A 12,439-nucleotide genomic window follows, 5' to 3' on the forward strand; every position below is an offset into this window, starting at 1 on the left:
GTGATGAACAGAATACCTAGTGTTCATAATAAACGAGGTGCCACCACAGGGATACACAATATGAAGGAGAAATATTTGGAGGCAGGAAGGTCACAGTATGACAGCTTTATTGCATACATGAAACGACAACATTTACATGGGAAATGATCTGTCTCTCGCTCGCACTCACTCCCTCTCCGTATGCTCTCTTTCCACCTCCGCCACTCTCTCAATCTGTCACACTTCACTCCCCCCCTCTCTAATCCATCTCCTCTGTCCCCCTCACTCCCTTCCTCTCGCCTTTGTTGCTCTTCATGCTGTGAGGCGCAGCGTCTTGGGCTTGGTGGTGGCGGGTGGCGTGAAACTGGCTCTCACTGGAGAACACAGCGAAGCCACGACGTTGAGCCCGACTCTGGTGCATCTTGGGATGTGTAGTTCTCTTCTTTGTCATCATCGTAATCTACAGTAACGTGGGGAGCCATAGTTAAACGCGTAACATCCCTTTCCAGTTCATGCTCTTTTAAAAAGTTGACATGTTCAATCTTTAGGGCTCGATTCAATCCGTAGCGCTGAAGACCTTCGCTATAGGTCACTTCCGATTGAGCCCGACATGAATGCATGCTTGCCGTGAATGCATCGCTTTTACATTTCTACCCCTCTGTAGCGTCGGTCTTCAGCGCTTCGGATTGAATCGAGCCCATATCTTTATCAAAGCGATCAGTCTTGAAGTTACTTAGATATAATCTGACAGCTACTTTTTTGACTTATATAGATTTGTCTACAGCTGAAGCTAAAGGAGACTTTTTGAACCAATGGCTTCTTGCAGTAGAAACCCTTTGAGACGTGTTGCTTTGAGTTTTTCTGATCTATGTATATTACTCGTGTGTGTGTTTCAGCCCGCTGTCACCCCCCCCTCCTCACCGTCACTGTCCTCCTCGTCCTCGGAATCTCCCTCTGATTCCATCAGGGAGGCGTCCAATCGGTTGTCTCGCTTCGTTGTGACATCACCCCTGTGACAACATCACCATTAGAAACTGGGTGGTTCGAGCCCTGAATGCTGATTGGCTGACAGCCGTGGTATATCAGTGTACCACAGGTATTAAAAAACATGTATTTTTACTGTTCTAATTACGTTGGTAACCAGTTTATAATAGCAATAAGGCACGTCTAGGGTTTGTGGTGTATGGTCAATATACCACGACTAAGGGCTGTATCCAGGCACTCCGCGTTGTGTCGTGCTTAAGCACAGCCCTTAGCCGTGGTATATTGGCCATATACCACACCCCCTCGTGCCTTATTGCTCAATTAGACACCGACAGCCCATATTATTCTTGTTATACTGTGGCCTGGGGTTGTCTAGTGATTAGCACCACCCCCTCAGCACAAATATGAAATGTAATTTATTTGATAATTAAAAGGTGTCAGGCTGCTCTAGCCTGAAGGCTTATTTCCACTGTGGTACTCATATGTCAGTAGTCTACAAGCATGGGATCAAATCCCAGTTCCATCGCTACTTCGGAAGAAACTCTCTTCTCTCTTCTCCGTTATTCTACACTGTCCTATATGTTAAACAAACAAACAAAAAAACACACAAAAAAGAAGGGAGACCCCTCTCTTTTACAAAAACGGACAAAAAAATATTATTCAACTGACATTGGTTAAGTGTAAAGTACATGAAGAAGTGAGGTGAGGGGCACATGAGTAATAGTGCACTTTTTGTCAGGTGCACCCATAAAGAACTTCTGAGTTCTATTAAACTGAAAATCATTAAAACATCAGATCAGTATTCATTGACCTAGAGGAGTACTGAGAGAAAGGTGTTGAGCCCACCTCTGCTTCCCGGAGCTGGGGAGCTGCTCCCACACCGTAAGGGCACGACCCCCGGTGACCCAGCGGTGACCCCCACTGCCCGTGAGCCACGCCGCAAAGCAAAGGATTCTCGGAGCATCCGCCCAGGTCAGCGAGGCCAGGTACCTGCACTGAGGTAGAGAGAACACTGGGAGAGATGGAAGGAGAAAAGGAGAGAGAGAGAGAGAGAGGGAAAGAAGGAGAAAAGTAGATCGAAAAAGTTGATGAAAACCAAAATACATTTAGGGAACAATGCATTCTATGAACAGCGTGGCTCTATAGGGTGGCAATTGTACCATAATATTCAGGGAACAACCAATTGTGTTAGCTTTACTCACAGTTCAAGGTGCTTTCCCCATTCACCAAATCGTAGCATGAGCCAATGAGGAGTCCCCCTGTCTGATGTACACAATCTGTTACTCCAGCGATGCTGCTGTGATTGGTTAGCCTGGACACGGTGCCTGTGGTGATTGGACAGAGGAACGGTAAACATCAGATAGTACACAGATCTGTAAGGTCTAGCATGGTAACACATTAAGCTGGCTCTTCTATATAGTGCACGCATGCACACACACCGCTTCTCACCTGTCCTCCAGTTGAGAATCCTGAGGTTGGCTCTGCCGTAGGCAACGAAGAGCCTGTCACCACGGGGACTGAGGGTCAGACGACCTTCCTGACTCCCGCAGCCCGTTACCGTTGCGTCCCAATGATGTAACAGCTGCAGGGGGTCGCGGTTGGTGCAGAGCCCCTCCCACACAGACACCCCACCCTCTGCTGAGCTGCTGAACACCAGGGGACCCTGAGACTGTGGAGGATAGATAAGGGGCAGTTGTCATGGAGACTGAATGCAGTGGCTGAGTACAATGCATGGATACGGTGTGTGTGTGTGTGTGCATGTGTGTGTCTGTGCGTGCATGCATGCTTGCGTGCGTGGCTTCACATGGTTAATGAACAAAGGTGGGGATGATGCTTTCACTGCTTTGGCTTAAATGTGTTTAGCATGTAACACTACATAAATGTAAGTTTTAAAGGCCCAGGGCAGTCAAAAACGTGATTTTCTTGTTTTATTTATATTTCCACACTATGATGTTGGAACAATACTGTGAAATTGCCAAAATTATGATAATGCCCTTTTAGTGTAAGAGCTTTTTGAAAAGGCTGCCGAATATGTCAGCCTGTTTTGGTGGGATGGCGTTTTGGCATGCCTGGTATCAAATTAGTTAATAGACCAATAAGAAAGACAGTTCCAAACCTCTCTACCAATAACAGCTAGTTTTCAGTTTCCCACCCCCCACTCAGACCCCTCCCAGACAGAATTGGCTCTTTGCTAATTGAAAACAATCACAGTAAGGTACTTCATTGTTACCAAGAAATGATTTGATATTGAGATAAACCAGCTGCATTGGACATTTAAACTATGTATTAAAACAGCTTACAAAGTATTTTACCCAAACATGTATACAGTGCCTTGCAAAAGTATTCATCCCCCTTGGCGTTTATCCTATTTTGTTGCATTACAACCTGTAATTTAAATTGAATTTGGATTTCAGGTAATGGACATACACAGAATAATCCAAATTGGTGAAGTGAAATGAAAAAAATAACTTGTTTAAAAAAAAAAAAAAAAAAGGAAAAAAGGAAAAGTGGTGCGTGCATATGTATTCACCCCCTTTGCTATGAAGCCCCTAAATAAGATCTGCTGCAACCAATTACCTTCAGAAGTCACATAATGAATTAAACAAAGTCCACCTGTGTGCAATCTAAGTGTCACATGATCTCTCATAGATCTCAGTATATATACACCTGTTCTGAAAGGCCCCAGAGTCTGCAACACCACTAAGCAAGAAGCACCACGAAGACCAAGAAGCACCACGAAGACCAAGAAGCACCACGAAGACCAAGCAGCACCACGAAGACCAAGCAGCACCACGAAGACCAAGCAGCACCACGAAGACCAAGCAGCACCACGAAGACCAAGCAGCACCACGAAGACCAAGAAGCACAAGCACCATGAAGACCAAGGAGCTCTCCAAACAGGTCAGGGTAAAGTTGTGGAGAAGTACAGATCAGGGTTGGGTTATAAAAAAATATCAAAAACTTTGAACATCCCACGGAGCACCATTAAATCCATTATTAAAAAATGGAAAGAACATGGCAGCACAACAAATCTGCCAAGAGAGGGCCACCCACCAAAACTCACAGACCAGGCAAGGAGGGCATTAATCAGAGGCAACAAAGAGACCACAGATAACCATGAAGGAACTCCAAAGCTCCACAGCGGAGATTGGAGTATCTGTCCATAGGACCACTTCAAGCCGTACACTCCACAGAGCTGGGCTTTACGGAAGAGTGGCCTGAAAAAAGCCCTTGCTTAAAGACAAAAATAAGCAAACACGTTTGGTGTTCGCCAAAAGGCATGTGGGAAACTCCCCCAAAATATGGAAGAAGGTACTCTGGTCAGACGAGACTAAAATTGAGCTTTTTAGCCATCAAGGAAAACGCCATGTCTGGAGCAAACCCAACACCTCATCACCCCGCGAGAACACCAACCCCACAGTGAAGCATGGTGGTGGCAGCATCACGCTGTGGGGATGTTTTTCATCGGCAGGGACTGAGGAACTGGTCAGAATTGAATGATGGATGGTGCTAAATACTGGGAAATTCTTGAGGGAAACCTGTTTCAGTCTTCCAGAGATTTGAGATTGGGACGGAGGTTCACCTTCCAGCAGGACAATGACCCTAAGCATACTGCTAAAGCAACACCCGAGTGGTTTAAGGGGAAACATTTAAATGTCTTGGAGCGGCCTAGTCAAAGCCCAGACCTCAATCCAACTGAGAATCTGTGGTATGACTTAAAGATCGCTGTACACCAGCGGAACCCATCCAACTTGAAGGAGCTGGAGCAGTTTTGCCTTGAAGAATGGGCAAAAATCCCAGGGGCTAGATGTGCCAAGCTTATAGAGACATACCCCAAGAGACTTGCAGCTGTAATTGCTGTAAAAGGTGGTCTACAAAGTAAGGACATTGGGGGGGGTGAATAGTTACGCACGCTCAAGTTTTCATTTTTTTTGGTCTTATTTCTTGTTCGTTTCACAAGAAAATATATTTTGCATCTTCAAAGTGGTAGGCATGTTGTGTAAATCACAAACCCCCAAAATATTCATTTTAATTCCAGGTTGTAATGCAACAAAATAGGAAAAATGCCAAGGGGGTGAATACTTTCGCAAGACACTGTAGTCCATTTCTGATCCTCTATCCTCGCAAATATAATGTATTTATATTTGGATGTAACGAGGAAAAGAGCACTGAATACTCTTTTAAACCTCTTTGGAATCTATATATCTTAATTGATTTTAAATAATTTATTTCCACACTGCCTACAAGTGTGTAGCATATAAGGGGAACAAGATATTTGGTCCTTCAGGCTGCCATTTTTGATTCTGCCTCAGCCAATTTGTTTGGCGTGACAACAACTAAGTTGGCTAAAGCACACACAGATCTGGCAAAGGTGTGGAAATATTTGCTTTAATTTCAACAAGGCCTTGATGAAAACAAGTTTTTGTTCATTAGGGCAGGAAATTAGCAATTGTTATTGGACCAGTTTCAGTCCATTTTCTTCCGTTTGAACACAACCATAGTTACAGAAGCACTATAGCTTAAAAGCCTAGAATGTGACACTATTGGCTCTTGATTATGGCAGCCACCTGTAGGGAGGTCACAGCCTCCTTATGGGCGTTGATTGATTGACAGTTGTCCATGGTTTGCCAGCTCCAGGCCTGGACTTTACCCCCATCTGCAGACAGAGAGAGGGAGGGAGGGGGTAAAGAGTGAGTGAGGGAGAGAGGTTGATAGAGAGAGGGGGGTGAAGGGAGAGAGAGAGAGAGCGAGATGGAGTGAGAGAGATGGAGGGGGGGTGAGAGTATGGGAAAAGAGAGAGGGGAGGGATGGTAAAGAGCAAGAGAGAGAGAGAGAGAGGGAGCGAAAGAGAGGTTAACAGTTGACAGTTGCTGGCAGACATTACTGATGTCTTGCATAAATACCTGTGAGCCTGAGTCTCCTCACTTGTCTGCCTCTGTCAGTCTGACAACACTTATTGTCAACTGCAGGGTTAGGAAACCCTGGTCCTGGAGTGCCGCAGGCACTTCCATGTTTTGTATTTAACCAACATGGAAGACCAGGTGTGTTGAATTTAGGCAATCACTGAACTGATCAATTAGCTAGTTGGAACAAAATCCTTCAGTACCTGCGGCACCCCAGGAACAGGGTTGCCTACCCCTGATCCACTGAGTCTGTCATAGACAGTCACAGACACACAAACATATAGGTACACCCCCCCCCCCCCGCAGAAACTGCATCCACGCAAACCTGATCCAGTGATGATGTAGCCATCGCCTTCAGGCACAAAGCAGAGAGCAGTCACCGCGTTAAAGGTGTAGATGGACTTTACACACTGGCCTGGATGGAGAGAGGGGAACACTGATTTAATTGTCCACAACACCCACATGGAATTACGTAGGCACACAGGGCACTCACCCAGACAAAGCTGTAGGGCTCAGACTGTGTATGTATGTAGTGAACTCACCCGTGCTTAAAGCCCAGATCCTCACACAAGAGTCCGCTGAACCACTCAGGATGAACCTCTCCTTGTCTCCCAGAGACAGTTCCCAGGCTAGAGAGAGAGAGAGAGAGATTGACAGTAGGGAGGAGAGGGGGGGGAAAGGAGGGGAAGAGACAAGGGGGCGTTGAACGGAAGAAAGAGATGGAGAGAATATGGGGGGGAGGGAATAATAATCATTTTATTTGTTGTCATTGTACAGTTCATAGTCAGTACGCATATAATTATCATCCATGTTGTTATTGATTTAATATGATACGTTCCCGAGTTCTGGTCTTGGTAATGTAAGCCTGACTTATGCCAAAGTAGCTCATGGAATCAGAGAAAAAACCTGGAGAGTGAGATGGAGAGGGGGAGCGTGGGTGGAGAGACAGAAAGGGCAGAGAAGTTCAAGTAGTGGCACGATCCCTCCTTCAGTCAGAATGAGAGTAACTCAGAGTGTCTACTGCTGCTAGTTCTCTCTGTGGATTTGACCTGATGAACTAAAACTATAATTACACTGCCTGAAATATAAGTGTGTGTGTGTGTGTGTGTGTGTGTACATGTTTTACTATATTTGTGAGTACCAGCAGTCCTCACACGAATAGTAAACCGGTCCTCACTTGTATACAGGCTATTTTAGGCTTAGGGGTTAGGTTTAGGGTTAGAATTAGGGGTAAGGTTTAGGGTTAGTATAGTAAGACATAGGTGTGTGTGTGTGTGTGTGTGTGTCCATTCCCTACCGAGTCTCCTACAGTATTCAGGCGGTGGGGCAGATAGACAGGTGACTCCACCAGTGTGACCTCCCAGATTCCGCTGCTCGGTTGCCGTAGGAACGTGCCACACCTTTACTGTTGTGTCTCGACTGAGATAGAGAAATAGAGAGAGAGAGAGAGATGGAGAGAACAACGGAGAGAGATAAAATGAGTGTGAGACAGAGTGAGACAGCGAGAGACAGACAGACAGAGAGTGAGAGCAGGCAAGGATCAAGTACAATAACACTCTGTTCAGGCGAGAATGGCTCTCAGTGTAGGAGGAGAAAGTTAGCATGTCAAGAGTTACAGAGAGAGGAGGAGGGAGAAAGAAATTAATTGAATTATTCACAGTTATGCGATCTATTATTAAATCGGAGAATGACTCACTTACCTGCCGGAGATCACCAGGTTGTCAACAGCAACCACACAGGTGACGATGTCACTGTGACCCTCCAGCGACCTCAAGCGAAACTTGGCTTTCTCCCATGATGCTTTGAGAGATGTAAACTCGGCATCTGAAAAAAAAGGGACCCATCATAATCACCATGAACCCAGAACCCAAGTCTTGCGTGAACTTTTTTACAAAGGGACAGATTCAGACTTGTACGCCTTTCTTATGCACTTCTCAGTAGTTGGTATTCAGATGTGTGTGCGTAACGGGCTTTGTGCAGGTGCGTAACAGGCTTTGCAGGCGTGGTTCCCTTGCGTGCGCTGAATACATTTAAATCAACCGCTGAAAACCCTTCCACTTGATGGCCGACAGATTTCCCCTGGAGTTTTCATTCAATAGGGGTTTCAGTACATTTATATAAAGCCATCCCTTTAAATTTGGTGTACCTTTAATTAGAATGTAGTTTGACAGACTCACTAGAATATATTGAGAGAACTATTCAGAAAATGAGGGATCAATGAAAGAAAGCTATGTAAGTACACAAATATTTGTCTCCTTCTCAGCACCAATTGGTCGACTTAAAAATACTCTTGATCTTTTTAGGTTTAGTAAAGCATTTATGAATAATATATATATTTTTTTTAAAGGTTTGGAGAGCATTTACGCAAAAAAATATATTGGTGAATCAAAAATACAGTGGTTTGATTCCTCCTGAAAGTTGCCATATTCAATGAATCAATCCATGAACTATTGAAAGGTGAGAAAAGTGTACAATAGGGGTTGAAAAGTAGTCCTCCAAATCGACCCTAATAACCCTCACTAATCATGGAACTGTGTTGAGAACAGTCCAGCCGTTGTGAACCGTGCACCAGTCTCCAAGTTTAAACTGCTACATGTACTGTATTTATGGTCCGCAGTCCATAATGATTCCAATAGGCTACATGTCGCAAATGACTGCGCAACCTGCAATACGTTAGCCCAATATGATCCACTATTACTAGCAATCCTCAGGGAACAACCACACAAATGTGACAGAGGAAAGAAAGGTGAACTAACTGTGTAATGGAATGATGCCAAATGTAAGGAAACAAACACTAAAGCGACCGTTAAAAAAATGTGTGGGTATAACTGACAGTGGCTAATATTTAACATGATACAAATTGTAAAACACACAGGAAAAAAAGTAGATATAATTAAAACACTCTAGAAAACCATAAATCGACTCTCTAGGTTTGGCGCTATACTCTCATTTGCGCATGGCTACAGAAGCCTATAGCTTGGGTCTCCAAATGTTATTCTAGCAAAGTCATAAGGCCTTCATTCTATAAAAGTCTCTGTGGGGAAGTTGATATGTCGATATGCTTTAGTTTGCTGCCATATGACTGGTTTCACATTGGTCTCCAGCGATCAGAAGTTCAAATAGATCTGAAACAATTGTCTATTCATATTTACAATCCCCTTATCTAAGCGGCTTACTTTACCTGGATCTTATCAATAGCTCTTATCAATTTGTAAATTACAGTGCATGGAGAACGGTGATATTCCTATTGGAAAAAATAACAAAGATTTTATTCCACTTGGATCCGACAGGTTGCTCGACCTTATTCATCGTTACACCGCGCATAAAAGGGGGTGGCATTATGAGGGAAGGAAGTCAAAACAGACACTGATCTAGGATCCCGTTTTGCCTTTAATATCATAATGAATAAGACAGGGAGGGACCTGGGCAAGTATCCACAAAGCGTCTCAGAGTAGGTGCTGATCTAGAATCTGTCTATACGATCTTATTCAGTGTGACCTAAAAGGCTAAACTAATACTAGATCAGCGGGCCTATTCGGAGACACTTGGTGAATACAGGCCTGATCAGGGACGTTGGGAGAGACTATAATAGCCATGGTTGACTCAACACTTCTCTAACCTTAGTTGATCAATAACTACTATACACGTATTTGTCAGCTCTAGAGCATGAAACTAATTCTGTTTCTAGGAAACAAACAGTACAGACAGATCAGGCTTGTGTTCAGTAGGCACGAAGCAGAAGAAAACAGTCTGAAACAGGTAGGTACGATCTGAACTCATGAAACGGTTGTTTTGGTTTGTCGTTCTGAAGCGTTTTGCTACAATGTGCCCACAGTGGACCCTAATGAACACAACCCAGGAGGGAAGGACAGATCCAAACGTTAACTATTTGTAATATAATTTCTGGGAGCCTACCGAGCTGTTTCCATATTTTCTTTCCTTCAATCACAATACATTTGTGAGATACCAATGAGTTTGAGAATGTGTCGACATAATCTAACAAACCCTAGTTTAAAGATAACCCCACCTTCCTGGTTTTCCTTGGGGCTTGTGTCGGTCACAGCTAGACAGGGCTCTGACTGCTCTCCCCCTGCTCCTGTCTCTCTCCGTCCTCCCGTCTCCTCCTTTCTTCCTGTCTCTCCCCTTGTTACCGTCTCCTTCTGACTGCCTGTCTTCTTCTGTCGGCCTGCTGGCTCTGCTTCTCCCTTGGGAATCTTGGTAGCAGAGGGACTGTGTGATGGAAGAGCCTCAGAGGTGGCTTCACTGTGCCCGAGTAAAAAAAGAGAACACACCAAACACCAAGAGTGAATTGACAGTGCAGTCACATTCAGGGAAACATGTGCACAGACATACAGAACAGTGCATAGGCTAAGCCATAGACACACAAGCAAGCTTACAAATAATGACAATCCTTTATTACATTTCTATAGCACTTCATTACAAGTATAATTTCAAAGTGCATAAATATACAGTTGTCGGCATGGCGTGGAAAACAGATTGATGTTGTATATTTGATTAACAGATGATCACTATCATTTTCATTATCGTGTCTTTATACTACTTTATGATAATGACATTTCCCCTGGTATTCCCTTGGTATTTCAAAGCCCTGGGAGAGTGTGCCCAGTCGTAACTCTGGGGAAAGAATCCCTAAGTGATGGCTACATGACGTACTATCCCCTCTGCTACTCCAATACATTAGGATGCCTTGAAAGAATGACTGACTGACTTTGACCTATGTCGGCTAGACTCAAGCCAGATCAAAGCATCAAAGTGAATGTTACAGCTTGTGAACAGGGATGTTAATCTCCCCTATCTCTCTCTAGCTCTCCCTCCCTCTCTCTCTCTCTCTTTCCTTACACTTGTCTTTTCATCTTCTCATGTTTTCCTCCTCCCACAATCCCCGGAGCTTGCTGGGGGCCAGAAAGCTGCAGCAGAAGTTCAGCCAATCTGGTGCGGAGCTCCGCCTTCCTGGAGATCTGAAGATGGAGGGGGGGGGGGGGGGGGGGGCTTAGATTTGTTTGAGCCCATAATTTAGGTTAATAATAACATGCATGACCGTAGAAATCTCCCTGGGTACGTCTCAATAGTCCAACGTCGCTCCTCCTTCATCTGGACTGATCTGAGAAGAGATGGACTGATAAAAGACAGTGAGTAGACATCCATCCATTATAGTACTATGTTTCCAGATCAGAGCAGATGAAGGAAAGGAGACAAAATGACCACGGTAGACTATTGATATGTGCCCCCCAACGTTTCATATAAACCCCGAATGACTGACAGGTATTGAAGCCACCGCGCAGCAATCTTGGCACTCCTCAATTGTAAAAAGAAGCTACAGAAATGTATTTATTAATGTTTACATTCGTTTTTGACACAATTATTCTATTACAGGCACCTTAATGTATACTTTCAAATGATATTATGTGAGCTAAACATAATTATTTTTAAATAAAGATCTACAAAGTATTTTTTTTTGCAAGTACTAATGTTACTGTCCCCTCTACAACAAAAATACTTAAATACATGTACTTTTGTCCTAGAAACATTTAATTGAAATACTGTAGAATTCCATTCATTCCTATGGAAGTCTCCTGCTAGGGAGTGCCAATATGGCCGACCGGTGGCTTCAAACCCTCTCATAGCATCAGCAATCCAAGGTCTATAAACGCAACCCCCTCCCTACCCTTTACATGGTGATTCAGATTGCCAAAACCCCAATGACAATGACACGAAATCAAGATTATAAAGGCGTGATACATCTCGACACAAGAGAAGGGTATCATTGTTATGCTTACATTTGACGTATTCAATTAGTGCCCGTGTAGATGACGTTGATCTAAAACGCGGCCAAAACCCAATGAGAACGCAAGTTGTTTACCACTATATTTCTAAAGATTATGATCTAGCGAGCCTATTCTCTATCTCACATGGGTGACGTTATTTCATGATCAGCTGTTCAGTCTTGGTGTGCTCCAGCTAGGTTGGCCTCAATTGAACCCACTCACGACCGAGAGTGTAATAATGTAAAATGTAACCTGCAAGATTGTATTGGAGGATTAAGGTGCTACATCAAGATCTCTCTTGGGAGCGAGTACAGTCATATCCGGGAGTATTAGTACCAAGGGAAATCTATTCGGGATTGTGGAATAAGCACCGGTGCACTCATGACACGCCTGATATTAAAACTATGGTTGAAGATTAGAAGTGAAGTCGTGTGTTGTACCTTAACTCTTTCTTCTGGAGTGAGAGATTGAGAAATGTTGATCTCCAGATTCTCAATCTGTCTCAGTTTCTTCTGGAGCTTTCTCACCTCCCCCATCTGAAACCCTTATTCTACAAGCACCAACAACTGTTCCAGATTATTATGTCTACAATGTTTCACTAGGCTTGTGGGTCATGCGACATTCATGTTTAAGTGTTTCTACCGTGTTTCACTAGTTTGCTGTCCTTTCTCTGTCCAGTCAATCGTTTCCATAGACGTGTCTCATCGCTGATGACAACAATGGTGGATAGCCTGTGTGAGCGTGTTTGAGGGGATACGTTTGAGCAAGGATCTGCGCAAATTCGCT

At 44.0% G+C, this 12,439-nt stretch overlaps 1 protein-coding gene across 3 annotated transcripts; it reads right to left on the bottom strand.

The window, feature by feature from the left end:
- Window positions 1–90: 90 nt before the first annotated feature.
- LOC139573933 (uncharacterized) lies at window positions 91–12,427 on the bottom strand. Of its 3 annotated transcripts, XM_071397935.1 has the most exons (14): window positions 12,296–12,427; window positions 12,094–12,203; window positions 10,728–10,846; window positions 9,895–10,130; window positions 7,568–7,691; window positions 7,165–7,286; window positions 6,410–6,496; window positions 6,193–6,282; window positions 5,532–5,620; window positions 2,413–2,632; window positions 2,166–2,288; window positions 1,810–1,975; window positions 901–989; window positions 91–439 (listed from the first exon to the last, which is right to left on the bottom strand). In XM_071397935.1, exons 2-14 carry the CDS (start codon window positions 12,187–12,189, stop codon window positions 351–353), a joined length of 1,650 nt encoding a protein of 549 aa, XP_071254036.1. In that variant the 5' UTR covers window positions 12,190–12,203; window positions 12,296–12,427; the 3' UTR covers window positions 91–350. The 3 variants fall into 3 exon arrangements, with proteins under 3 accessions (XP_071254036.1, XP_071254035.1, XP_071254038.1); XM_071397934.1 differs by having other exon boundaries at window positions 12,094–12,391; XM_071397937.1 differs by lacking the exons at window positions 12,094–12,203; window positions 12,296–12,427 and adding an exon at window positions 11,666–11,792.
- Window positions 12,428–12,439: the final 12 nt, after the last annotated feature.

This window comes from Salvelinus alpinus, chromosome 4 (assembly GCF_045679555.1).
Source record: "Salvelinus alpinus chromosome 4, SLU_Salpinus.1, whole genome shotgun sequence".
Lineage (NCBI taxonomy): Eukaryota > Metazoa > Chordata > Actinopteri > Salmoniformes > Salmonidae > Salvelinus > Salvelinus alpinus.

Bases quoted from the DNA above. Each gene is read 5' to 3' on its own strand.
- LOC139573933 (XM_071397935.1), bottom strand. From the start codon at position 12,189: ATGGGGGAGGTGAGAAAGCTCCAGAAGAAACTGAGACAGATTGAGAAT. The intron at 10,131-10,727 runs GTAAGGAAAGAG...ACTCGGGCACAG, and splicing joins GAGAAGATGAAAAGACAAGT to TGAAGCCACCTCTGAGGCTC. The intron at 1,976-2,165 runs GTGAGTAAAGCT...CATCTCTCCCAG, and splicing joins TGGGGAAAGCACCTTGAACT to TGTTCTCTCTACCTCAGTGC.